Raw genomic sequence first — 25,582 nt, 5'->3', positions numbered from 1 at the left:
CGCCAGGGAGAACCACAGCTGATTAATCACTACTGTTTCCCAGTCATAAGGATATGCACAGAGGCACTCTTTGTTCAGGACCCTCAGCTGTTCCTTAAAAGACAGGAAAACACCACTGCTTCCCCAGTTACAAACCAGAGCAAAAGAAGGACAAGTCTCTTGAAAGAAAAATGTGCATGTCAGAAGTAAGTCTTCTTCCTCAAGCCATGTTATTTCAAATCAAAGCTTTGCAAAGCAACCTGTTGAAGGATTATGTTGGACTTTTTTCTTTCTGATTTCTATTTGCTAGATTTGACAAAGTAAAATGCATTGGATAAGCTGATAATACACGTTGTTGATGGTAAAATCAACATTGACTTGAGAATACTAGCTAGTCTAGACCTCATCCACTGAAGAATATTTTGGATACTGCTGGCAGCTTTCTGTCCTTAGCCTTACTTCATCCTTCCATGATCCTGGCATCTTTTGTCTTCCCAGCACTGTACAGTAGCTTTTTTACGGGCTCTCAGAGGCCAAAACCCAGGTATTCTACATCTAGGCTTCCAGAGCTAGAAAAGGCAGTGTACAACAGCGGTCCAGCGTATGTCCACTGTCTTCTCCAGTCCCACACTGTATCTCACACTTGTTATGCTGGAGTACGTGAACAGGCAGAAGAGCTCAGGATTAGGATTTGAGTTCAAGCCAAAGGGCAATGTAGGTATAACCACTCTAAAACATGTGACATAGCATGGTGTGTCATAGCTCCAGCTCATGTTAGGATCCAGTAAACATGAACAGCACAGGTATGGTGACTGACTTTGCTGACTCAGGGAAGATGTCATGGTCAAAGTCAAAGAGTAGCATTGTGTTCCCTGGCAAGGATGTACACAGGGAGGGGGAAGAAACTCCAGTCCTTCAGTACCTTCACCTTTTAAGAGTTTGACATGAAAGAATATTCCAATCTTCTCCAAAGAAACAAAGAGAAAAGAACTCCCCCACCCACACTCATCACTTAATACTACTGTTATGTTTCCATCTTCTCAACAGATCCACATGCTTTCCAAGGGAGAGCATTCATTTCACCCATGCTATCCTAGCTCATTCCTCAGCTAAATCATTAAGGAGTAAAGTGGTAATTTTTCCTCCTCAGCTTTATAAATAGGGAGAGGATTTCTTTCCTATCATAAATTTAAAAATCCTTAAAAGGCTTTCAGAAGAATTCGTATCACTCTGTCATAAAACAATCTGTTCAGTTCTCTCAGGAGTTTGGCAGTGAGAGCACACTGTAGCAGGTGTGTCCACTAAATTACATAGCACAGTTTGCAGGTCATATGAAGCAAAATGATTACGCACAGATGCGACCTAACAGCAAAGAGAAGAAAAACTCACAGATAAACCTATGTGTCTTACACATGCTTGTAGACATGGAATGTTCACCCAAAGGAGATATGCTTTTCAATTCATCATCAGGAGCCAGTAAAACCCATTTGCTCAAATTCTCAGTCAGCCTATACAGAGACAGATCTCGGAGAAATTTCTCCATCAATATATGTGGAAAGCAATCTCACACCTAGACTGTAGAGTCTACTCTCTCCTTTTCTATTTTGTGACTACTATCTAGATTCTGCACTTGGTGCTATCTGTCATTTGGCAGGGAGGAATATTCAGTCGGTCACTGATTCAGCAAGAGGTGTTTGACCTGACTTCTAATCAAGTAATTTTAGTCAGAATCTGTTCTTAATCTTGAGGCTAAAGGAAAGATACTTAGCCCTCTAAGACACTCCACAGATACTAAGGTATTGCCAAAGGGAGCTTAAATATACAGAACAGGCCTAGCCAAAGTACTGTACAAAGTGTTCAAGATGTCCAAAGTTTTCCCATGACTCATGCATCAACATTATTTTACTCCTACAGATTCAGCTTGCCCCTTCATGACCACATACCTTAATCAAGTCCTTTTAACTTGCTTTCATATAACTAGATTTCAGGCAAAATTTTCTACTCAGCCAGTTCTGGGATTAAATTTATTGTTATATCTCACAATTCCTTTTACAATGGTTAAGTTACTGACCAGCACCCATTCAAAAGTAAAGGAAATAATGTTCTTCACCTTAGATTTGAGTGACCTCCAGAACAAGATGTCAGACAAACAAAACTTGAATCTTGATTATTTCACATTGAGAACTGAGCTGAATAACCTAGACTCCAATCAATAACTGTAGATTGCTATGTACTTCGAAGTTGTCACCAGAGATGTCTGCCACTGGAACTAGTCCTTGTTCAACAGTCAAGAAGCGGTCACTTAAAAACTACTACTCTGCTCCTAAAATGGACTGGAATTTATTTCTCATAAAAACCTGTACAAACATGCGCATCAACATCTAGTAGGAACTGTACGTGACAGTTTTTGCCACAAATTTACCTAGGCTAGTTTACAGCATAAAAAAAGCATATAAACAAACAACATTAGCAAGGGCTCAAAATATTTTATGTTTGTTTCTTAAATTATGCCATCTGTGTCTGTTTGCTAAACTACGTCTGAGGCGTCATCACATTCATAAATCTTTGATGGTGTTGTTATAGTGGGAAAATGCTTGGAGATCTAAACATCTTTCTTATCTTAATTCTGACTAAACTTCCTGTACATTGGCCACTGTGAAAATATGCAGGCTAGTGTTTAGCTGCTTTTAATGTAAATGTGTAAAATATGAGAATTGCAACCTCAAGTAACGTAATTTATTATGTTACTTTTACCAGGTAGAGATTCAACACTGAAAATATAATGTAAACAATGGTTTACTTTAAATGGTGTTATAGATCAGCAACACTGTGACAGAAACGTCCTCACACAAACTCACAAATCTTACCTCTGGGATTCTAAGATACCCATCTCAGTTTTTACAGGAGTAGAACAACTCACCGTTACTTAATAACAACAGCTGTCAAACATTATTCTCAAAACAAATAGAATCCAAAGGTATTCTAAACCAGGCACACCAAGGAAAAGGCACTTGAAAAGCTTTGTTTCATTTTCTTCCATCAATATCTATATTAATATTTATCCATTTAACTTAATTTATACAGAAATGTGTTAGTAACAGCAGAACTACAATTTCCCTCAGGAGATTGGGGAGCAGATGAGCAAAGGAGACAATACAGCAAGCACATGAGCTCATTTCCTAATTTAAATGTTTTCCTTGATATGCTATTTGATAATCATTAACAAATTATACAAAGAAAAAAAAAGCATAAAACAGTTGCTGGTGAAATCCTGTCTGCTGACAACTATAAATGGCAGAAAAATAACATAAGGAGCTTAGCCATATGAAAAGGAGCCCCAGGGAAAACTATTTCTTTTTCCACTCTGCATGTTTAGATCTGTGCAGCCACAACAAATCACAGAGCACTATACTTCCTTGCACAAAAGTTTTAGCCAAAATCCACAAAATAAATTTTTCAACATTTTTTTCCTGCAGAACAAAAAGATTTTTTCCTTACGCTAAGATCCATTTACCCTACAATGACCAGATTGTTACAGACACATGTATGTTAGTTTATTTGCTGCTCCTGAAATTGCCTTGTATGTGAATTACTTGTTAGCCATTGCCACACTGAACTGACAGCCAGGTTGATTTCAGTCAAGGCTGAGAATTAAGTTCTTCCTTCCCTTGCCAGTATGATAACTGAACTACAATAGAAATAAATTATGCTCACTGAAGCATGAATTTTCTACATAAACTTAAATGCATTCAGAGATTTCCTACCTCCATGTGAAATGACCTTTTTGTAAGGTTCAATGACTTTCATATCAATTCTTTGTTCTTGTTCTCCAATAACTACTGTCCTCCATAATCTGTTGTCCTCTCGCTCCTCTTCAGCGGTGTACTCTGGAATTGATTCAGACTCCTCCTGGGAAGCATCCTTAATAGTAGCCTGCTCTTCTGAAAAATAGAATTTTAAATATTATATCTTCCTTTAAAAGCTCTAAGTATTTCCTCCATTATGTAAATGTGAAATGGTTGACTGAGATCATCTGGATTCCTTCAACGCTATCCTGGATGTGCAACGGTATAGCTAAAAGCAGAATCTGATCATCTACGAGTCAGTAAATGAGAAGTTCAGTCTTTCAAAAGTTTTCATCATTTCGAACATAAAAAGAACAGCAACAATTACCACTATGCAGAATACTGCCATGGGATTTTTGCATTTTTCCATCCAGTTAGTAAAACTGATCGCAGTAGAGGTACTGCTCTCTTAGTCTTTAAAATGTGTTGCAGGTATGAGAACTATATTAAAAAGCAAAACAGGGAGCTAAAAGAACAAAATAATCCTTCTTATCTCAAGAAGAATTACCACAGAGCTACAGCTTCTCAACTTTGTCTCCAAACTCCTCACAACTGGCACCAGCATATATGAAGAACACCCATCTTCCTCTGATTCAGTCATAACATAATGTTGGCTCCTCATATATCCTAAGCACAGAATTCTCATCCCTCAGGGCCTTTTGCTTCATACTAAATACCAGTTCCTTCCCAGAAATGAAGTACAGAGCAGCCAGGCAATCTGGCCTCTTCATGTTAGTAACCATGAGAGAACAGGTATATGTAGTCCACAGACACAACAATCTGAATACATAAACTGCATGGCTGATAAGAGGCAATGAAGTCTCACAGCCTTTCTGCTGGAAACATTTAGCTTCAGAAAAGCTGTGAAGTAATTAACAAAATCCACATTTCCATTGCACACTGGTGTGATGGCTCTTAACAAGCAATTCAGCTGCATTCCAGTTTTTAAAAATTAAACGCTACTTATAAACAAAGTAACGTGGAAAGTGATTCTGGCCACTGCTAGAATTATTTGATTTTCTTCCTTGGCTACTGTTAAATACTTTTATTTTTCCATGGGAGAAAATAATCCCTCCTTTGTACTACTTTTCTTGCTGAAGCACCTTTGCTTTGTGGCTGTGTGCATATTATTGATTTATCTTCACAGCAAACATTATATCTATTTTATGCAATTGACATATTTGAAGTAAACAAATAAAATAAGTCATAAGAGCAGAATTTTATCACGTAAGTCATAGACTCATACAATCATAGAATTGTTTGAGTTGAAAAGAACCTTAAAGATCATTTAATTCCAACCCCCTGCCTTAGGCAGGGACACATCCCACTAGATTGGGCTGCCCAGGGCTCCATTCAAACTGGCCTTGAACAGTACCAGGGAGGAGGCAACCACAACATTCCTGGACAATATGTACCAGTGCCTCACCATCCTCACTGTGAAGAATTTCCTCCTTATGTCTAGTCTAAAATCTTCCCTATTCCAAATTACAGCCATTCACACTACTCCTGTCACTTCATGCCTTTGTAAAATGTCCATTCCCAGGATTCTTGTACACCTCCTTCAGGTACCAGAAGGTTGCTATAAGATCTCCTTGGAGCCTTTTATTCTCTAGGCTGAAAAGTCCCAACTCTCAGCCTGTCCTTGTAATAGAAGGTGCTCCAGCCCTCTGACCATCCTTGTGGCCCTTCTCTGGACCTGTTCCAACAGTTCCATGTCCTTCTTATGTTGAGGATTCCAGAACTGGACACAATACTCCAGGTGAGGTCTCAGAAGAGTGGACTAAGGAGGCAGAATCAGCTCCCTCAACCTGCTGGCCACGCTTCTTTTCATGTAGCCCAGGATACGGTTGGCCTTCTGGGCTGTGAGCATGCACTGCCGGCTCATGTCAAGCTTCTCATCAACCAGCATCCCCAAGTCCTTCTCTTCAGGGCTGCTCTCAATCATATCATCCCCCATCCAGTACTGAAACCACAGATTGCCCAGACCCAGGGGTAGGACCTTGCACTTGGCCTTGTTGAACCTCATGAGGTTCACACAGGCCCACTTCTCTGCCTTGTCCAGGTCCCTTTGGATGACACCCTGTCCTTCTGGTGTGGCAACTGCACCACTCGGCTTGGTGTCCTCTGCAAACTTGCTGAGGGTGCATTCAATCTCACTGTTGATATCACTGATGTAGATATTAAACAGCAGTGGTCCCAGTACAGACCCCTGAGGGACACCACTTGTCACGGATCTCCATCTGTACTTCAAGCCATTGACCACTACTCAGTGAATATAACCACCCAACCAAATTCTTACCCACCAAACAGTCCAATCCAATTTAGAGAGAATGATGTTGTGGGGGACAGTGTCAAAGGCTTTACAGAATTCCAGACAGATCACATCTGTTGGCTTTCCTGTGTCCACTGCTGTGGTAACCCCATCATAGAAAACCACTAGGCTGGTCATACAGGACTTCCCTTGGTGAAGCCATGCTGGCTGCCATTAATCACCTCCATGTTCTCCATGTGCTTCCGCATGGCTTCTAGGAGGATCTATTCCATGATCTCGCCAGGCACAGAGGTGAGGCTGACAGGTCAGTAGTTCCCAGGGTCATCTTTTCTACCCTTTTTAAAAATGGTCACAATGTTACCCTTTTTCCAGTCACAAGGGACTTCTGACTGCCATGATCTTTCAAATACCATGGAGAGTGGCTTGGCAACCACATCAGCCAATTCCCCCAGGACCCTGGGATGCCTCTCCTCAGGTCCCACAGACTTATATATGTTCAAGTTCCTCAGGTGGTCATGAACCTGATCCTCCCCTAGAGTGGGATGTTTTTACCCTCCTGGTGACCATATTATTGTCCCATGACCGAAGAAGGGGTGAGGAGAGTGGTTTCCCTCACTTCCCCTTGTTGACTGGGACTGATCATCTGGTTGTCCTCTCCATTCTCCGTGATGGCACTCAAGATATATGAAACACAAATAATGACAACAACAACAAAAGTCATTAATGTCTACAGTCTGAACAGCTATATGTTCTTGGTATTTATTTCCTTGGGTTTGGCACGACAGTCTAGAAACATTAATCCATGGAAGATTACTAGTGCTGGTAAAAGTAGAGTGTATACTGGTTATTAGAAGATGAATGGAAGTACAAAGATAACAAAGGCAAAGATAACATAGGTTTACCTGCAAACAAACGACCCTGCACTAGTTGCTATGACAATACTTAGGTATCAGATTTGTGTAATATCACAGAATATCAGGGGTTGTAAGGGACATCTGGAGATCATCTAATCTAATCACCCTGCTAAAGCACATTCATTTAAAGCAGGCTGCAAAGAAATGTCCAGACAGGTTTTGAATATCTTCAGAGAGGGATACTGCACAACCTCTCTGGGCAGCCTGTTCCAGTGCTCTGTCACCCCCACAATAAAGAAATTTTTCCCCATGTTACAGTGGAACTTCCTGTATTCCAGTTTGTACCCACCGCCCCTTGTCCTGTCACTGGGCACCATTGAGAAGAGCCTTCTTATTTATTTAGGGGAACCTATTTATTTATTTAGTATGGCCTACTTATTTTATTGCCAGCTTATTTTGATAAAATGGGGGGTGGTGTGGGGGGTTGTTCCTTTTCTGCTCTACGTTCCTGTGTCTAAGTAGAGGACAATTTGCTGATTTACTGTAAGAACATCACCAAAAGCTCAGGCACCTCCAGTTCTTCACTTAAGAGTTCAGGGAAACTCGTCCAACCTTGGCAATTGAATAAATCATGACATTTAGAAAGCAACCAAAAAAGGTGGAGAGAAATGTTTGCCATAAATATAACTGCCACCAAAATCACTGGAGTTGAATTTATTTACTTGAGGCCTTAAAGGCAAAGTCTGTTCCACTGCAGACAGAGATTTCTGCTCCCACACAGAGGGTCACAACAGTCTAAAACTGCAACAACACACTGCTCTCTGTGTGAGTATATGCATGTTTGTGTATGTGTGTGTTAGTTTTAATCTCTGCTACAAAATATTCTAAGCATTAAGTAACTCATCACTGCTCCACATCTACCCATAAGGAAACCAGCCTTCTAATGAGAAATGATATTAGAGCACTCATGCATGGCTGAGTACACAGTAATGCCTTTTTAGCAATATGACTTGAACTGACGCAACTGTTCCTGTATGCTCAAAGGGACATACAATTTTTTAAATTATAGTGAAGTCACTAGCAATTGAGAATTTAAATGCAAGGGAAAAGTCAGTTTAAACGAATCAAATTTTAGTTTTTCTGTTGCAGACTGTAAAATGGGCACACTCATTTTCTCCTCAAATAGCTTACGATATTTGTGTATTCACATTAGTGAGTATAGTTCTTATGTGGTTCTTAAGGTACTATCAATGAATGAGTATACACCCTATTTTGTATGTCATGAGGGCAAGTAAAGTGAGAAGGACAGGGCAAAACAATTTTACACCATATGACAGAAAATCATTAATAAGCAAAGAAAGAGTGACCTACTCATGGCACACTTCAGTGTGTATCTACACTGTACAACTAGCCTTGCTGAGAAAGCATATTTTAATTGGTGCAACAAGAAATTCTGTTGTTATACCACCTGAGCTAGCTTCACCATGCTCTGTACACGTTCTCTGCCTCAGCTTTCCAGCAAGGGAATAAAACAAAACACATTTATCACTAGCAAAAGACCTCTCTCACCGTGCCTTGTCTACTTAATATATACACTGCAAGCTCTTTGGTGCAATTTATTTCAGCCAACACATTTTACACGAGATTACATCCCCAAGTACTACTGATGTAACTTTAAACTAGAGGTGGCCGCAGCTGCACAAAGGTGCTGTTAGCTACAGTATTTTCTGCAACAGACAGTAACTGCTTTCTCCTCATTGAATAATTCTTTTCAGGCAAGTCCTATAGCAGCAGACTAAGACAGGACTTGGAATTTGATTCTCCCCAGGTAGCTGCTCTTATATTATTTGATCAGCTCTACTATTTCTTTCTGCACTCCACACAAGTAAAAATGTATTATTTTACACAGGGGAAGAAAGGTTTAAAAGAGAGCAGTCAGTAAAAATATCTGGACACCTAGCAGCGTATCTCGAATGTTTTAAACATATTCATAGCCTGACGGACACAAGACTGATTGTGTAAGCAGTAAGGATAAGGAGATCAACTCTACATTTTCAGGCAGGAACATTACCTTGTCCAGTGTATTCAAAAGAGTCTGCTTCATCAGGAGTGTCAAGGTCATCTACACTGATGTCAATTCCATCTGGTGTATCCAAATTATCATCAGAAAGTACAGATCCTTCGCTCTGGTCCAAAGACAGATTGATATTTGGAGCAGTGAGCTTTATTCTTCTGGGATGGGAACCGTTAAGATCAAGGGAATTGGGAGGTTCTGAAAAAAAAAGAAGGAAACAAGGACTTTATCTCTTCCTTATGAAATTAATCTCCCAGGTACATAAGAATCACCTTCAAATGCCCCGAGACCGATCAATTTTAGTAACATCAAGACATTTAAGACCACCTAACATAAAACACAAATATCAACATTAAAGTTTAAAGAAATAAAATAAGCATCAACAGAAATGGTAGATGTAGCTGGGAGCTCTTAAATCACGCAAATTCCACATGCACTTTTTTTGCAATCTTAAGATGAAAATCAAGCCTTGGACATACTCTGACCCACAATTTTCAAGAATTTAAAGACCAATATACAAATCAATTGTATTATGAACCAAGACATCGCTGAATCCTGGAGAAATTCACAAGTGAAAATGCCCTGTAAATATTTGCTTTCTTATGCACTTCCTGCTGTTCAAATAGCGCTGATTTGCAAGTAGCTATGCCTTTAGCTTTAACTATGTATTCTATTTGCTACCGTAACAGAAATAAAAACAACCCTGAGTATCTTGGTGTTAAATAAAAGTAGTCTTCAATAAGACAAAAGCTAGGTATGGCTTTGCCCCTGGCCACTGCATTGTGTGGCGTATTTCAAGTTGTTTTGTCCAAATTATTAAAATATTAATTTAGTTCATTTAGAAAGTGGTTAAATGTAAGATAAATAATAGAGACTATTTAAATTTCACAAGGACCAAGCAAGTAAAGACAGCAACGTACAAGAGAAAACAGCAGCCTACAATTACCATTTCTCAAACAAAGAAGAAAATCGACTAAATAAAGCAAACTTAACACTTTTTAACACTGAACTGATTATTTATCAGCATAGAAACATCCTTCTCACTGCATAATTAAATGCCAAGGCAATAAGATAAAATTAAGAAAATGAGTAAGAGCTTCTCTCACCAGGTCTCATCTCTGTAGAATTGGGGTTTAATACATCCTGAGCAAAGGGCATGTCCATTCCCACATCCCCTTGTACCAGCCTGGGAGGTAAAATACAAACCAAAATCTTAGAGATGCACCGTTGCATCAATACAGCTCATGTCATCTCATACGGAACTAAAATCTTGCTCAACATAACTAGTCCAGTGGTATGATCACAAATACATGTAAGTGAGAACAAACACAGCTGTTGTAGTTCTACTGCACAGTTCTTATTCACACATTTGTAGAGCCTTTGGAGACTACAGGTGGCACATAGTCACTTCTACTTGGATCAAGATACAGCACTGCATAACAGCAAGCTGGCAAATGCTTCTCATTTTATACAAATGTAGTTGGTCTTTTGTCATCTGGCAAACCAGACACATCATTGCAGGGGGCTTCAACTACTCTTTGCATGCTGCAGTTCAGAGTTCCATAACAGTATTTTCACCATGGTACATAAAACTACTGTATAGCAAAAATGGGATCAAGACTGTTTTATTTCATTCTTTTGATATCATTTATACTTTAGAGAAACTCTGACTCAAATCAGTCATTTCTGCAATACTGAAACAGCTGATGCCCTGCCTTGAAAGAGTAAAGGAAGCACAGAGGCGAGAATCAAACCTACATTACAGATTTTCAATGACTAAAATGTTGGAAAATATCTGACCTAGATTCAATTTTTTTGGAAGATATTAAGAAATAACATTGAGCATATCTATATAAGAAAAGTAAAAGGCATAACATAGTGAAAACAATAATATAGCTGTTTGAACATTTAAAGCAAATTGACTTGTACTGTTTTCATGTCTATTTTACATTCAAGTATTTTAGAAAATGCTTGCTGGCAGGATAGTTCAGTTGCAGGTAGGAAACCACATTTTACCTTTTCAGGACACTATTGACAGCTTCCAAACAATGTGCACTAGAAATGTATGGCTCCAAAAAAGCTTCATTTTCTCAAAATAATTATAGCATTCTTTTTTAACAAAAGAATATATTTATTTAAAAAAAAAAAAGCTGAAGAACAGGCAAATTTTACACTTTGATTAACAGAGCTGTAATGAGAGTAAAGAAGATAATTTTCCCTGCCACAGCATCAGCTAGCTCTGTTCTAGATGATTCAGCCGAATGGGTCTGAATAGGCTTGGCTTGTCACTCCTGCAGCTTCTTCATGTCCTCTCTTTCCCCACAAAGACTAGCCTCATTTTTTACCATGTGCAGACAAGACTCTTCGGGCTATTAGAATATGAGTATAGAGCCTGTGATTTTTTGTTAACTTCATATAGATTATATAAGTGTGCACGTGCAGGCCTGTAAGTGAGCAAAAGGCCTCACTGTGCTTCAAGTTGCAAAAGATCTTCCCCTCAAGCCCCATACCATCAAACTCCCTGTACAGAAAGGCATACTAGTGAACTCCCACTTTTCCCATGGTGCCATAGAGAATACAGAAAATATAAAGCTAGGGTAAAACTTTTTTGTGCTGCTCAACTAGGACCAGGACTAATCTCCCAATAAAAACAAGTATGTATTAATCTTGCTAATTTTACTCTATTTACACCCACATGCTGCAGGGTACGTTTTCCTCAAATACAGAGATTAACTGCTTAATAATTTTTACAAAAGATGCCAGTTCTGGAATATGTTTAATTACTATCTGAAAAATTCTCTTTTTGGATACACAATAGAACAGTAAAGAAATTCGATTGAAGTATCTTGCTCATTAATAAAATGAATGGCACAAATTGTCTGTAACGTACCACTTCCTTTTTTTCTACTCTGTAGCATCATCTCTGTTCAGAAGCTGTGCAGGAAACTGATACAGAGTATCATTACAATTTACTTAGAAAAAGTAAATAAGTCACTAGAGTATTTTTTTAGTGTCTGTTTAATTTGTCATAAAATATGTGTAATGACATCTAATTTATGCACCTGAATTTAGCAGAGACATATCTGAATTCAAACAAAGTGCTGTAACTAACAGCTGGATAAGCTAAGAAACCATAGTGGAGGAAAAAGTGCGGGGAGAAGATGAACGCTTCTAATCCATTTTAAAATGAGATTGAAATTTTATTTGAGGTTTATTATCCTTTCCAAATAGAAAGCTATGACAAGTTCTCAGATGAAAGCAGCTCAGGACTACCCAGATGATGACTTATGGGTACTCAAGGGTGTACAGTTTGGCTGGACAAAACAGGATTCCGATTGTAACATATAAGCCATATATTTATAAAATCTCTTACAGCCTTATCACACCTAAAGACAATTCCTTAGAGAACAAGCTTCAGAAATCACTGCAAGAAATTATTTGAAAGAAAACGCTCTTATTTAAAATTGTGTGAAGAGTAAGCTACAGGATAGCAAATTTTCACACTTCCTTTATTTAATAGGGACAGTATTTTCGGTAATAAGCCTGTAAAAATGTTTGAGCAGAATGATGATCATAATCTCCTCTGTGTGATAAAAGCATGACTGAGCTTTATATACTCTAACCCTACATAACTGGTGACAGTTATAATCTAAAAAAAGCAACGTCCTGTAAGTAATTAAATCAGAATTTGAGTTGCCTAGAATTTTTGTGATGTTTGTGACAGAATTGTCTTAAGCTAGACTCGTAGACTGCTCTCAAGTGTATGCCTCAAGACTGCTTTTCTCTCTTGTCCAGTGTTCTTCGGCAGCACCCAGCAGCAGGACGGTGAGTTCTGTGGTGGGGTGGACATTTTGAGGTGGTGGGAGCTTCCCGGAGCCGGGAAAATCCCAGAAAAACCCAGGCGGGGGTCCTGACAGCCCCCACACGCTGGTCCCGCGCTGTGCCTGACGGGAGGGGGCGGTCCCGGCGGCTCCCGCGGGAGATTTAAACTACGCCCCTGGGAGCACCGCGAAGATGAGTGGGGCAGTTCGAGAAGGCAGGGCGCAGAGAGGACCTAGAGACTAGACAGAAGACACCGAAGACCATGGTGGCCACCCAGCAGAAGGTTAAAGCTGCTCCGTGTGCTGCAGCAGGCAGGATGGATGCTGCCACCCAGCCAGAGCCACAGTGGGTGCATGCAGCTACCCAGACCCTGGGCTGCAGGCAGTGCCCCCCTCCCACACCAGCTCGTGCCTCTGGTCCTGGCTCCACTTGTGAAAGCTGTGCTCGGGTGGAGGAACTCCTTCACATGGTGGAGGAGTTAAGGGAGGAGGTAAAGAGGCTGAGGACCATCAGGGAGTGTGAGAGGGAGACAGACCAGTGGAGCAGTGCCCTCTCACTAACTCAGCAGCCTGCTGGAGCTGGTATGTCCAAACACCATCCACCTGCAAACTGCATGGTTGGGGGAACAAGAGATGGGGAGTGGCAGCAAGTTCCTGCCAGAGGAAGGAAACCTGCTCCCCTCATCCAGACACCAAAACCCCAGATCCCCCTGGTGAACAAGTACCAGGTGCTGCAGGTGGAATCTAACTCAGAGGATGAGGATGATGGTTCCCACAGCCTAGAATCCTTCCCTAGGCCGCACCATCCTCAGAAAAAATAAAAACATCCTCCATCAAGAAGAAGAGGAGGGTGATTGTTGTAGGGGAATCCCTCCTAAAAGGAACAGAGGGACCCATTTGCAGACCAGACCCGCTCCACAGAGAGGTCTGCTGCTTACCGGGGGCATTAGTGAAGGAGGTAGCTAGAAAACTTCCTTCCCTGGTCCACGAGACAGACTGCTATCCTCTGATAGTAGTCCAAACTGGTAACGATGGTCTAGTAAACAGAAAGACCAAAGCCATCAAGAATGACTTCAGGGCCACTGGGAAAATGATGGAGGGCTCTGGGGCACAAATAGTATTCTGCTCCATCCCAATGCTAAATAGAGAGGAGCGGGAAGCAAGGAAGAAGAGTTCAATTAATGCCTGGCTCTGAGCCTGGTGTGAGGAGAGGGGCTTTGGCTTCTTTGATCATAGGATGGCTCACACACCCCCAGACTTTCTTGCCAAGGATGGGACACTTGTGCCTCCTAGGAGGACTAAAGCCCTTGCTAGAAACCTAGCTAAGCTCATAAATCGAGCTTTAAACTAGATGTGAAGGGGGAGGGGGTTGAGTCCAGGCTAGACAGGAACGAGCCTGGATGTGGGGCAATGGTGATTGGGAGAAGGTGTGCTGGTGAGGACCACCAGTACCTCACCACACAGAAAGTGGGGGAGAACACACCTCAGGGTGTTAAGGGAGATGCAGGCACTCTGGTGTTAACTACTCCAGTTACCAGGCAACTGGGAATGAACTCTGTTCCCTCTAAGAGGACTGAAGGCTCGGCAGCTCAGCTGAAGTGCATTTACACCAATGCATGCAGCATGGGGAATAAGAAGGAAGAGCTGGAAGCTGTTATAGGGCAAGAAGCCTATGATGTCATTGCCATCATGGAAACGTGGTGGGATGACTCATATAACTGGAGTGCAGCTATGATGGGGTACAAACTCTTCAGGCAGGACAGGAAGGGTAGGAGAGGAGGTGGGGTAGCCCTGTTTGTAAGGGAGGAATTGGACACTGTTGAGATGGATTGTGGTGATGAGGAGATTGAGTGCCTGTGGGTCAAAATCAGAGGAGCCCACCAGAAGGTAGATTTTGTGATGGGAGTCTGTTACAGACCACCCAGCCAAGGAGAAGCAGCTGATGAACTCTTCTATAAACAGCTGGGGTTAATCTCTAGATCAATGCCTCTCATTCTTGTGGGAGACTTCAATCTTCCTGATATCTGCTGGAAGTACAATACAGCAGAAAGGAAGCAGTCTAGGAGGTTCCTGGAGTGTGTGGAAGACAACTTCCTTGCACAGCTGGTGAATGAACCAACAAGGGAAGGTGCCCCTCCTGGACCTGCTGTTTGTGAACAGCCTTGTGGGGGATGCGGCAGTAGGTGGATGCCTAGGACAAAGTGATCATGAGATGATAGGGTTTTCTGTTCTAGGTGAAGTGAAGAGGACGGTTAGCAGGACAGTAGCATTAAATTTCCAGAGGGCAGACTCTGAACTCTTCAGAAGGCTGGTTGGCAAAGTCTCATGGGAGACAGTACTTAAGGGCAAGGGAGCCCAGGAGGGCTGGGAGCTGTTCAAAAAGGAAATCCTAGCACCTCAGGAGAAAGCCATCCCCATGGTCCGGAAAAAAAGTCGGCAGGGGAGAAAGCCAGCTTGGTTAAACAGAGAGATCTTGAGTGATATCAAGAAGAGGAGAAATGTTTATGGGCTCTGGAAGAGGGGACAGGCCTCTTGGGTGGACTAAAGGAGGGAAGTGAGATTGTGTAGAGAAAAAATCAGAAGGGCTAAGGCTCACCTAGAAATCAGATTGGCAAAGTCTGTGAAAGATAACAAAAAATCCTTCTATAAATATATAAATAATAAAAGGAGGACTAGGGAGACCACACAGTCCCTATTGGACAAAGAAGGAACAACAGTGACAAGGGATGAGGATAAGGCTGAGGTACTTAATGCCTTCTTTGCCTCAGTCTTTAATTGTAAATAAAGTCGTTCCGTCTGCGTACAAACCCAGGAGCTAGAGGAGCAAAATGAGGCTCCCATGATCCAAGAGGAGGTGGTCAGAGCCTTGCTAGCCCAGCTAGACACCCACAAGTCTATGGGGCCAGATGGGATTCATCCAAGGGTATTGAAGGGCCTGGAGGATGTGCTGGCCAAACCCCTTTCCATCATTTTCCAACAGTCCTGGAAGACTGGGGAAGTCCCACTGGACTGGAGGCTGGCTGATGTTGTGCCCATCTACAAGAAGGGTCACAGGGAGGATCCAGGGAACTACAGGCCTGTCAGTCTGACCTCAGTGCTGGGGAAAGTCATGGAACAGGTGATCTTGAGTGCTACCATGAAGCACATGCAAGAGAACCTGGTGATCAGGCCCAGTCAACATGGGTTCACAAAAGGCAAGTCTTGCCAAACTAACCTGATCGCCTTCTATGACAAAGCAACTCGGCTGCTGGATGAGGGAAAGGCTGTGGATGTGGTCTTCCTGGACTTCAGTAAAGCCTTTGACACAGTTTCTCACAGCATTCTACTTGAGAAACTGTCAGCCTCTGGCCTGGACAGGCGCACACTCTCCTGGGTGGAAAACTGGTTGGATGGCCGGGCCCAGAGAGTGGTGGTAAATGGTGTGAAATCCAGCTGGAGACCAGTGACAAGTGGGGTTCCCCAGGGCTCAGTGCTGGGTCCAGCCCTGTTCAATATCTTTATCAACGACCTGGATGAAGGCATCAAGTGCACCCTTAGCAAGTTTGCGGACAACACTAAGCTGGGTGGAAGTGTTGATCTGCTGGAGGGTAGGGAGGCTCTGCAAAGGGATCTGAACAGGCTGGACCGCTGGGCAGAGTCCAATGGCATGAGGTTTAACAAGGCCAAATGCCGGGTCCTGCACTTGGGGTACAACAACCCTGTGCAGTGCTACAGACTAGGAGAAGTCTGTCTAGAAAGCTGCCTGGAGGAGAGGGGCCTGGGGGTGTTGGTTGACAGCCGACCGAACAGGAGCCAGCAGTGTGCCCAGGTGGCCAAGAAGGCCAATGACATCTTGGCTTGTATCAGAAACAGCGTGACCAGCAGGTCCAGGGAAGTTATTCTCCCTCTGTACACAGCACTGGTGAGACCGCTCCTCGAGTACTGTGTTCACTTCTGGGCCCCTCACCACAAGAAGGATGTTGAGGCTCTGGAATGAGTCCAGAGAAGAGCAACAAAGCTGGTGAGGGGGCTGGAGAGCAGGTCTTAAGAGGAGCAGCTGAGAGAGCTGGGGTTGTTTAGCCTGGACAAGAGGAGGCTGAGGGGAAACCTCATTGCTGTCTACAACTACCTGAAAGGAGGTTGTAGAGAGGAGGGTGCTGGCCTCTTCTCCCAAGTGACAGGGGACAGGACAAGAGGGAATGGCCTCAAGCTCTGCCAGGGGAGGTTTAGGCTGGACATTAGGAAAAAATTCTTCACAGAAAGGGTCATTGGGCACTGGAACAGGCTGCCCAGGGAGGTGGTTGATTCACCATCCCTGGAGGTGTTTAAGGCACGGGTGGACAAGGTGCTAAGGGACATGGTTTAGTGTTTGATAGGAATGGTTGGACTCTATGATCCGGTGGGTCTCTTCCAACCTGGTTATTCTATGATTCTATATCTTTTCTTATACAATGTATATATACTTGGAGTTGGCATTGCTGCTCTCTCTAGAATCTCATACACATTCAGGACAAATTTTAAATATTTTTCTGCTTTTAGCAGGACTAGTATAGCTAAACTAACCCAGAATTCTGTGTTTACAAGAATGGTATGTTTCTAGGTGATTTAAAGATAAATGTCTTTCATATCCTTCTGTTTCTACTGAAATTCAGCTCCTGCTACAGGCAATATAATCAAAATACACCCCTCACTTAGGGATGACAAGAAAACAGTATCAGAATTTCTCAGAGAATCTCTAGGGGTTTTTTTATGGAATTGTGTTTTTAATGTCAATAATCCATACTTTTCATATTGGTATATTTGATTTGGGAAACCAGAGTCTGTGGTCCTGAAAGATTGGGGACAAGGCAAGCAGTTACAAATCCATTCAAACTCAGCTATCATAAGCTTTGCTGACATAAGGCTATCCATTGTATTTTCAATCACATAAGAGATAGCATCACCTTTCAGGAATTTTTTAGCTAAGATTAGATTTCCTCTTTTGGTTTTGGTGGTTGTTGTTGTTCTGGTGGTTTGGGTTTTTGTTTTTTGGGTTTTTTTCTCATTTACTGTCAAATAAATATTCAACAGGGTTTTTGGAGGAGAGTATTCTTGAGTTAGTCATATTTTTTTTCCAATCCCTTACGCTTTACCTATATAGATTAAAGATGTTTTGCCAGACATACACACTCCATGTTCAGTGAAAGTTCAAATTTTTAAAAGCCATAGTTAATATTTGTACACGCGTGTTTCAAATCTGGTGGGTTTAGAAAGCTGTTCGTGGATTATGGCTTTTGAGACATTGTGCCTCAATATCTGGCTCTAGATTCCCTGTCAGTGTGAAAATGAGCAAGATATTGCTTATTTTCTCCAGACATAGCTCCCCACTTTCTCATGGATTTTGAGAGCATGCTATGTTGAGTAGCTAAACACCTTGCAGAGTATCTTGTTGTGCACAAACTCTCAACAGATCTCAGCACAAACCTAGTAATGAAAGATGGACTCCAGAAACTTAAGTTAAGCAACTACCACCTCTTCCTTTCCCCCAGACTACTTCATATACTTCTAAAATTCTGACTTACAAAACTCTGTCTTTCATACAGGTGCAACTGAATCTGTGGATGATGTGGCCAAAAGTATTAGAAAAAGAATTTATTTTTTTTTCCCTTTAACAAATGGTTTTTGTTGAAGTAGTAAATTAAGTTACTTTAGATAGCTCTATTCTACTCAGGTATGATTTACTGGATTGATCAAAAAAAAAGGATCTTTCACTCGGAACAGAGGTCAAAGTCTAAGCTTTTTGTGTCATAAATTACTTCCTTTATGTCTTACAGAGACTTACACTGGCACTCAAGTTACGGCATATTTGCTTTGATAATGTAGGTCTACATACTCATACAGAATTAGCCAAACACCTCATGTTTCTCAAAGGTAGATCAGAGACAGAAAGAAAACTCTTATGGAAGGAGGAGAGAGAAGCTGGAGACTGAAATCCTTTCTTTGCTCTTTCTTGGTTCAGACACCATTACAGTTCAATAAATAAATAATCCTTAAACAATTCTTAGTTCCCTCTCAAATCACTATTTTTCAGAATAAAAGTAATCCTTCCTGACTTTCCCAGGTACAGCAAGATTCTGCTGTTCTGGAAAGAGCAGACATGAATATTCACAGCAATATGTCATAATCCCTATGGGCTGTGCTGCCTCACCCTTGTGTCATACGAGATATAGCACCAGTTTCCCAAGCTGCTTTGCAGCTATTACATATCAAGAAGATTATTTGTTCAGTCTAAACCAAATGTCCGCTCCAGATGTACACCTACAACTTGCAAAAGACAACAACATTAACCCATCACCTTTCCAAAGTGAATTGCTTCATTCCAACTACAACTCACTTACCACCAGGATTTCAAATGGTATCCTTTTTCCAGGCTTCTGTGTTCACCAAAACAAAAGTTTAATCTAAAGTGGAGCCAACAACTGCCACACACTTTTCCTAGATAAGCAAATCATGTTTCTTCCATGTTGTTCCCTCCTTCACTAATCCTTCACTACAAAACGTCCAAACAATAAACAAACATTTCTACAGTTGCTTATTTGCAGATAAAGGAGACTAGTCATCTTTTTAGGTTCAGCAGAATTAATGGTCCCGCAGCTGTGGCAGAGTATGCAACAAATCAAAGGGACACAGACTGTACAGGATTGAGTCAACATCAGTCTAAGTCCATGCTTCGCTTCATCTGTACTCACATACCAAGACAATGAGCATATTAGAAGGAATCCACACCAGGATATCTGAGACTAGAAAAAAGTCATTACTTCTACTCACAGCTGTGTGAAATAATCCTATTGTGTACAGGTGACTTGTAAAAACAGATTAATTTTATAACCTCCCAAGAGCTGCATTTAGCCACCATCTGTTAGTACACTAAAGTCACTTTTTCTATTGGTATTTATTTGGTAGCTTTTAATTACAAATTAGTTCAAGAAAAATCTATAGACTGAGGCATGGGAATTTATGCATTGCACAAGACTTTTATTCCCCATGTCTGGGTGTAAACACAAAAAACCCCTAAGCACAACCCCAAAATTATGTGTGGTGCTTTGTTTGAGCCAAAAGCTTTATCAACCAAACATCTATGCAAATGTTAACTAATCATTGGCATACTGCTGCAGAGTAGATTAATTCCTGCTGATATTCCCATTTTACAGAAATTATTTTCACAATAGCACAGAACAAATCCTTGGAAAAAATAACTGAAACTTCTAACTTCCTAGTTTTTCACACTTCACTCTTCAGATTTAAAGTTTCCTTTACTAACTATACTGTTAGTTTATGTTTTCCATGTGATGATTTTTTTCGCCATTTTCAGCATCAAAGTTGGATGAAAAAGCCAGGCATGTCTGTAAGAGGTAGTATTCCTTCTGTAGGAAAATGCTAGCCAAAAAGACTTAAATTGTTTACATTTCAGTATGTTAGCTGAAAACATGTTAAAATTCTCACTTTGCACCACTGAATATATTTTTTAATCACTATTTTTGAAAATGTTTCCTAGCCTCCCACCAACTGTAGTGTTTAGTATCTATCTGGCCATATTGTTCCTTGTTCCTCAAATCTATATCATAAGCCTCAATTTTTTCCAGGTAGCTACTCATAGTAGTAGGCTTTCCTGTGTGCTCTTATCAGTTTAAGACTGTTAAAAATTAAAAGCTGCTATTCTTAAGTGCATGCTGCTGCATCCACTGCTGCTAGGCAGCCACAGGCTGCCTGTCCGGACTCCTTGCCAGCTCCCTCCCTGTGTCACAGTGCAAGAGAAGCAGTCAAAGCCAGTGAAAGATGCGTGGAGCCATGGAGGGACAAACTAGGCAAATAGATGAATTATAATGGGATTCAGTAGGCTATTTCAGCAACCTCATGCATATGCTCATAGATGAGGAAGGCTTACGGAAGGAATCTGAGGCTCCAGGCTTCTTTAGTTATCTGTGACTTCCAGACACATGAAATAAATCCTTCTATACTGAGATGTTGTTTTTAAGTCCTAAACCTAGATTTCTTGTTGAAATAGGGTGTTAGAAATACAAGCCAGGCTAATGCTGCCTGAAGCAGATCCCAGAGCAGCCAGAAGCCTCTTCCCAGAGGTTTGTCATCAGTAGGTCACAGGATGCTACAGGAAAAACACAATGACCAACTACTTAATACCTTATCTTGTCCTTCTGCATCCCCAAGCCTTATTAACTGTCCACCATTCAAATATTGCTCTAGAGACAGGGCAATCAGTCCGTTCTGGGGCTTTTCAGAGCTGCTAATCACTTGACTGTTGGACATTTCCATTTAACATACCTTGAACAACAGCTTTATGAGTTAAAGAATTATTCAATATTATGAGAAACAGAGAAATTAACTTTGAGAGCATTCATTAATTCTGAGTTCATGATATGTGATGCCTAACAACAGGAGACAGCATTCTATAAAACCTGCTATATGCCAGTACTGACTCTCATGACTTGCTGCCACTGAAAAAGACTGTGGCAGTCACACCCTAGTGGCTTCATTTTGGCATCCAGAAAAAGAACAAATGAGACACCAGTCAAAGGAAAGGAACATGTGTGATTCAAACAGCTGGTGACTCCTAGTGACCTGCCCAGCACCACATAACAACTCCATGGCATGGACAGGCACTGGAGACAGTTCTTTAAGGCAGTGTTATCCAAATGTACCCATGAAATAGCACTTCATCCAACTATCCTTCTTACAGGGGAGTGTAGAACCTGCTAGGCATTCTATTTTAATAATGCTCTCCTAGCTTAATATTTTGCGTGCAAAAGCAGGTAGTGAGTAACACATGCTAAGGGAGAAATAACATGTCACTTGACATCGGTTGCTCTACTTTGGCACTGCATTCATATACTACCATATGGTCTTGCCTTCAGAGCAGGGGCTCTCCTCTGTTACATGCCTAGCTCAATGCTGCTTAATCTTTACTAGACAGTGGAAAATTACCAGAATCAACAACTGGAAGTTGGGGAGCCTGTGTGATATATGCTTCTCCATCGACACTGGAAGATCACAAGGTCTAGCAATGTTCAATTGTTCCATGCAGGTTCAAGGCAATATTAGCATTTAGAAGGCTTGTTTAAACTTATCTGATCTCTCGCCTCTTAATAAATGCTGTTAATATTCTACAAATAACATTGAGATGATCTGTTAATCAACAACCAGTATTGGACAAACACTACAAAGGCACTGTAACAAGGTACTGCCAGCACAGAAAGCAGAAGTTAAATGAATATGATGTAAAAGGTCCCAAAGTATAACCTTAAAGCAGGTTTTGTTTGCAAACTGTACTTCTAAAAATTTACTAAAATGCCAGGCCTAATCACAGATCTTGGACCTTATTTCCAATTTCCACTTTCAATAAGCAGTTAGTTATTCCTTGAGAAAACTCAGTTTTAATCTTCCTCACTTTAAAAAACAGTTTTCCTTGCACCATGTGTGCTTCACAGCAACCATTTTCCTGCCATACTGTGCTTCCAAGACAATTCATCAGAATACTTGCATCTCCACGTGACGTAACTGGCACATGAACAGCACCTGCAAAAGCAATGTGCACCTTACACCCAGTGCAGCCATCTGCACTTTCAGGAACTATGCTAATGCTTTGGGAATAGTTAACAAGGTAGAGGTGGCAGGATCGTAAGTAGAAAATCTCTAAGAAGTTCTGCATTTTATGCCTTACTGAGATTCTCCAGTGGAATTGTGAGAACATCCCTCCATTTTTTTTATTACAGTCTACAATTATTAAGCAAATTCGCTTCCAAATAAAGATGTGCTAAAATGCCTCAGACTGTTCTTAATCCTTAGTAGTAATCACTAGTTCTCCAACAGAGCTAACTCCTCAACATCAGTGGTTATTTTGTGTTTTCTATTTCACTTTACTGTAATACTGTCAACTTCTTGCATTGCTTAATGGATTTGTTTCTCTTGCATATACGAATGCTGCCAAGTATTAAGATGATGATACTGTTCACCATACTATACTATCTGGAATCAAATGTTTTAATAAAGTATTTTACAACAGGTGAATTCTGTCTTGCTAGCGTGATAAAATGGTTTTCAGAGATGTTAACTATATAAAATCACTTATAAAGATCTACAGATTTGTAGCACTTTTATTGATCTATTCATTAAAGCATTAGGATTTTTCCAGCACTCCTTTGATTTAAAGTTGAGACTTTGCACAATTTATAATAGGTTGATAGAGAGGAATAAAAAAAGACTTTTTTTCAGACTGTGCGACTTCCGTCTTTTCCTCCCCTCATAATACATCTTCTCTGATCCTATCCATGACTTTATTCCTTATCCTTCTTAAATAACTTCTGTTCCTTCAATAGCTTAAGAATTTATTGATTTTATCTTTTCTTCTTGCTTCTGTGTCACTATACAGCCAAAATGCCATCTTTCCCTCTTTTCCATGTTAATGTAACTATGCTTTCACAACTTAGGGTGTTCAACGTTATTATAATTTAGATTCACATCTTACCCACTGCAGCAAGCCTACAAATGACTAACAGCTACCTCTTCCCTATCTTGGCTATGACTCTAAAAAGAGGGTGGTGGCAAACTTCAGTCTCTTAAAGCTGCAGTTGTCAGAAACACAATTGATAGCAGGGGAATGCAAGTGGCGATGCAGAATGTGGAACAGCAATTTTAACCAGCAGATTAAAACAGAAATACCCTAATACGTGTAAACTGGTTCCCACCGATATTGGGTGATTCATAGCTTGGGAGAAATACTGGGAAAGCCCAACCATATGCCAAAGGAGACACTAATCAAGAGACATAAGCTTTCCTGAAGAAACAGGCCTGCTTGCACTGGCAGGAGGTGCTCAGAGCAGGAACAACTGTCAGATCCATCAGTATGCAGGTCTAAAAATGCAAGTGCAAAGGGAGACAGAAGATGCTGAAAGACACCAGCTACCTTCAGAAGCAGAACTCTGCAACTGGAAGAGTCATAGAAGCAGTAGGAAAATACCAGAAATAGCAACAACGCCGAAAAAGTCAGAGCAACAGGAAATGCCAGACTGAAGAAGTAATGCTAAGGAACAGGTGAGAAAATGGGATTGCTCCTCCCCAACACCTCTGACACTCCTCATACTTTACAGCTTGAGAAAACAAAAGGGCAAAGGTTAGCTATACACTCTACTGCTTTAAACATGCAGGCAAAGTTGTATCCTGCTGTGTTGTGCATCTGACAGCTCCTTAAAAGTTTGCTGCCAGTGTTCTCTGCTAAGGAAAGTGATCTTCTTGTTGTAGGATACAGTCAGTTCTCATTTGGTAGCCTGAAATCAGGAAGTCTGATCTGATGCACTGTTTTTCACAGCTGCAGTGGCTATAGAGTAGACCACAATCTACAGGATATGCTAATAGAAATATCTGAACAAATTAATTCATAAAATCCCATTAAATAACTAAGCCATTTCCTTCAATATCCAAAAGAAAACCAAACAGATAAACTAAGGAATCTGTCATTCAAATGGACTGTCGCTTCCACAGTCCCCTCTGACTCAATCTCATTTGTCATTGCAGTAGCACCATATTTTTCTGAATATTTCTACATGAGTGATAAGAAATGTCTCCAGGCCTGAAGACACTACAGTGATAAAAATAGTTTTACCAATATTCACAGACACTGTCAAAATCATTCTCACCTATACATCGTTTTTTTCTAAGTTAGAGAGCTGCACCTTTTGCTTAAACAACAAAGACTGTGGCTTAAAGATTGACTTTTCTACCTCTGCTTTTTTCTGCTGATATGTTACAGGCTCTCAATTAACACTGCTCTCCTGTTACTGCTGAATACTACAGAGATGCCACAAAACCACAACAAAGTGCTTGTAGGAGAACCTAAGTTTTTAAAGTAATGAAGTTCTGCAAAAGCTAGATGTATCTCTAATGACACAAATTATCTGTAATACTGCCCAGATTTATGCAGAGCCAAAGAACAACCAGACTCATCAAAGACAGGAAGAAAAGGACTACTTTAGAACTTAGCACTCCCCTGCCCCACAAGAGATAGCAGTGGAGAGTACGGATGAGAGTAGTGTGAGGAACATGGCAGCCCTGGGAAAAAGTGTTTTGGCAGGGTAAAGATCCATGTGTGTCATTTGCCTCTGCCTCATACCCTTCAGTTGCCTTACTGCCTCCTGACTAGGATGCTAAAGCTGTATGCATCCTTCCTCAGCACAGCTCTGCTTCCCAAGAAAATTAATAAAAAGTCCAGAAATTGCACCTCTGCCAACAGCCCACTTACTTAGAACACCTCTAGCTAAATACACTTAGAAAGCATGCATACATTTCCTTTCATATGTAGCTAATATTTAGACATTCTGTACAATTTCAATGCCTCTTGTACATCACTATGTATTTGCTTACCACACTGAACAGTATATTCATTCCCTCATCACAGACAGAAAAGCAAACAACTGAATGGAGCTGAATCAAGATCCTATAATTAATTTTAAACAAAACCACTGCTTGTACAAATCAACTTTTGCAGTAATTTTTCAGTCCCCTTACCACAAAGATTATTGCTGCATCCTTGATTGTTTAACCTTCAAAGATTCTGTTCACTGCAAATTTTTAAGAGAACATGGTAAAAATTTCAAAAATTTTATCCTTCAGTTGATAGTAAAAACAATGCCATTGTCAAGTAGTCTACAATGACTGCTGTCACAAATAATTGCTATGCCAGTAATTAAGCAGTCTTAAAAGCAAGTTAT

The 25,582-nt window shown here is 40.9% G+C and overlaps 1 protein-coding gene across 1 annotated transcript in view; it reads right to left on the bottom strand.

Annotated features, from left to right (window-relative positions):
* Positions 1 to 25,582, bottom strand: part of PRUNE2 (prune homolog 2 with BCH domain) — a 140,930-nt gene that overhangs the window by 17,582 nt on the left and 97,766 nt on the right. The window contains exons 10-12 of the mRNA XM_069880837.1: positions 10,131 to 10,210; positions 9,022 to 9,222; positions 3,744 to 3,920 (exon numbers count right to left, since the gene is read on the bottom strand). Coding sequence (XP_069736938.1) covers positions 3,744 to 3,920; positions 9,022 to 9,222; positions 10,131 to 10,210 — 458 coding nt within the window. The remainder of the gene's footprint in view (positions 1 to 3,743; positions 3,921 to 9,021; positions 9,223 to 10,130; positions 10,211 to 25,582) is intronic.

Source organism: Phaenicophaeus curvirostris, chromosome Z, assembly GCF_032191515.1.
Source record: "Phaenicophaeus curvirostris isolate KB17595 chromosome Z, BPBGC_Pcur_1.0, whole genome shotgun sequence".
Lineage (NCBI taxonomy): Eukaryota > Metazoa > Chordata > Aves > Cuculiformes > Cuculidae > Phaenicophaeus > Phaenicophaeus curvirostris.
Note: the sequence above shows the minus strand (reverse complement) of the source record. Positions and strands in the feature narration are given on the sequence as shown.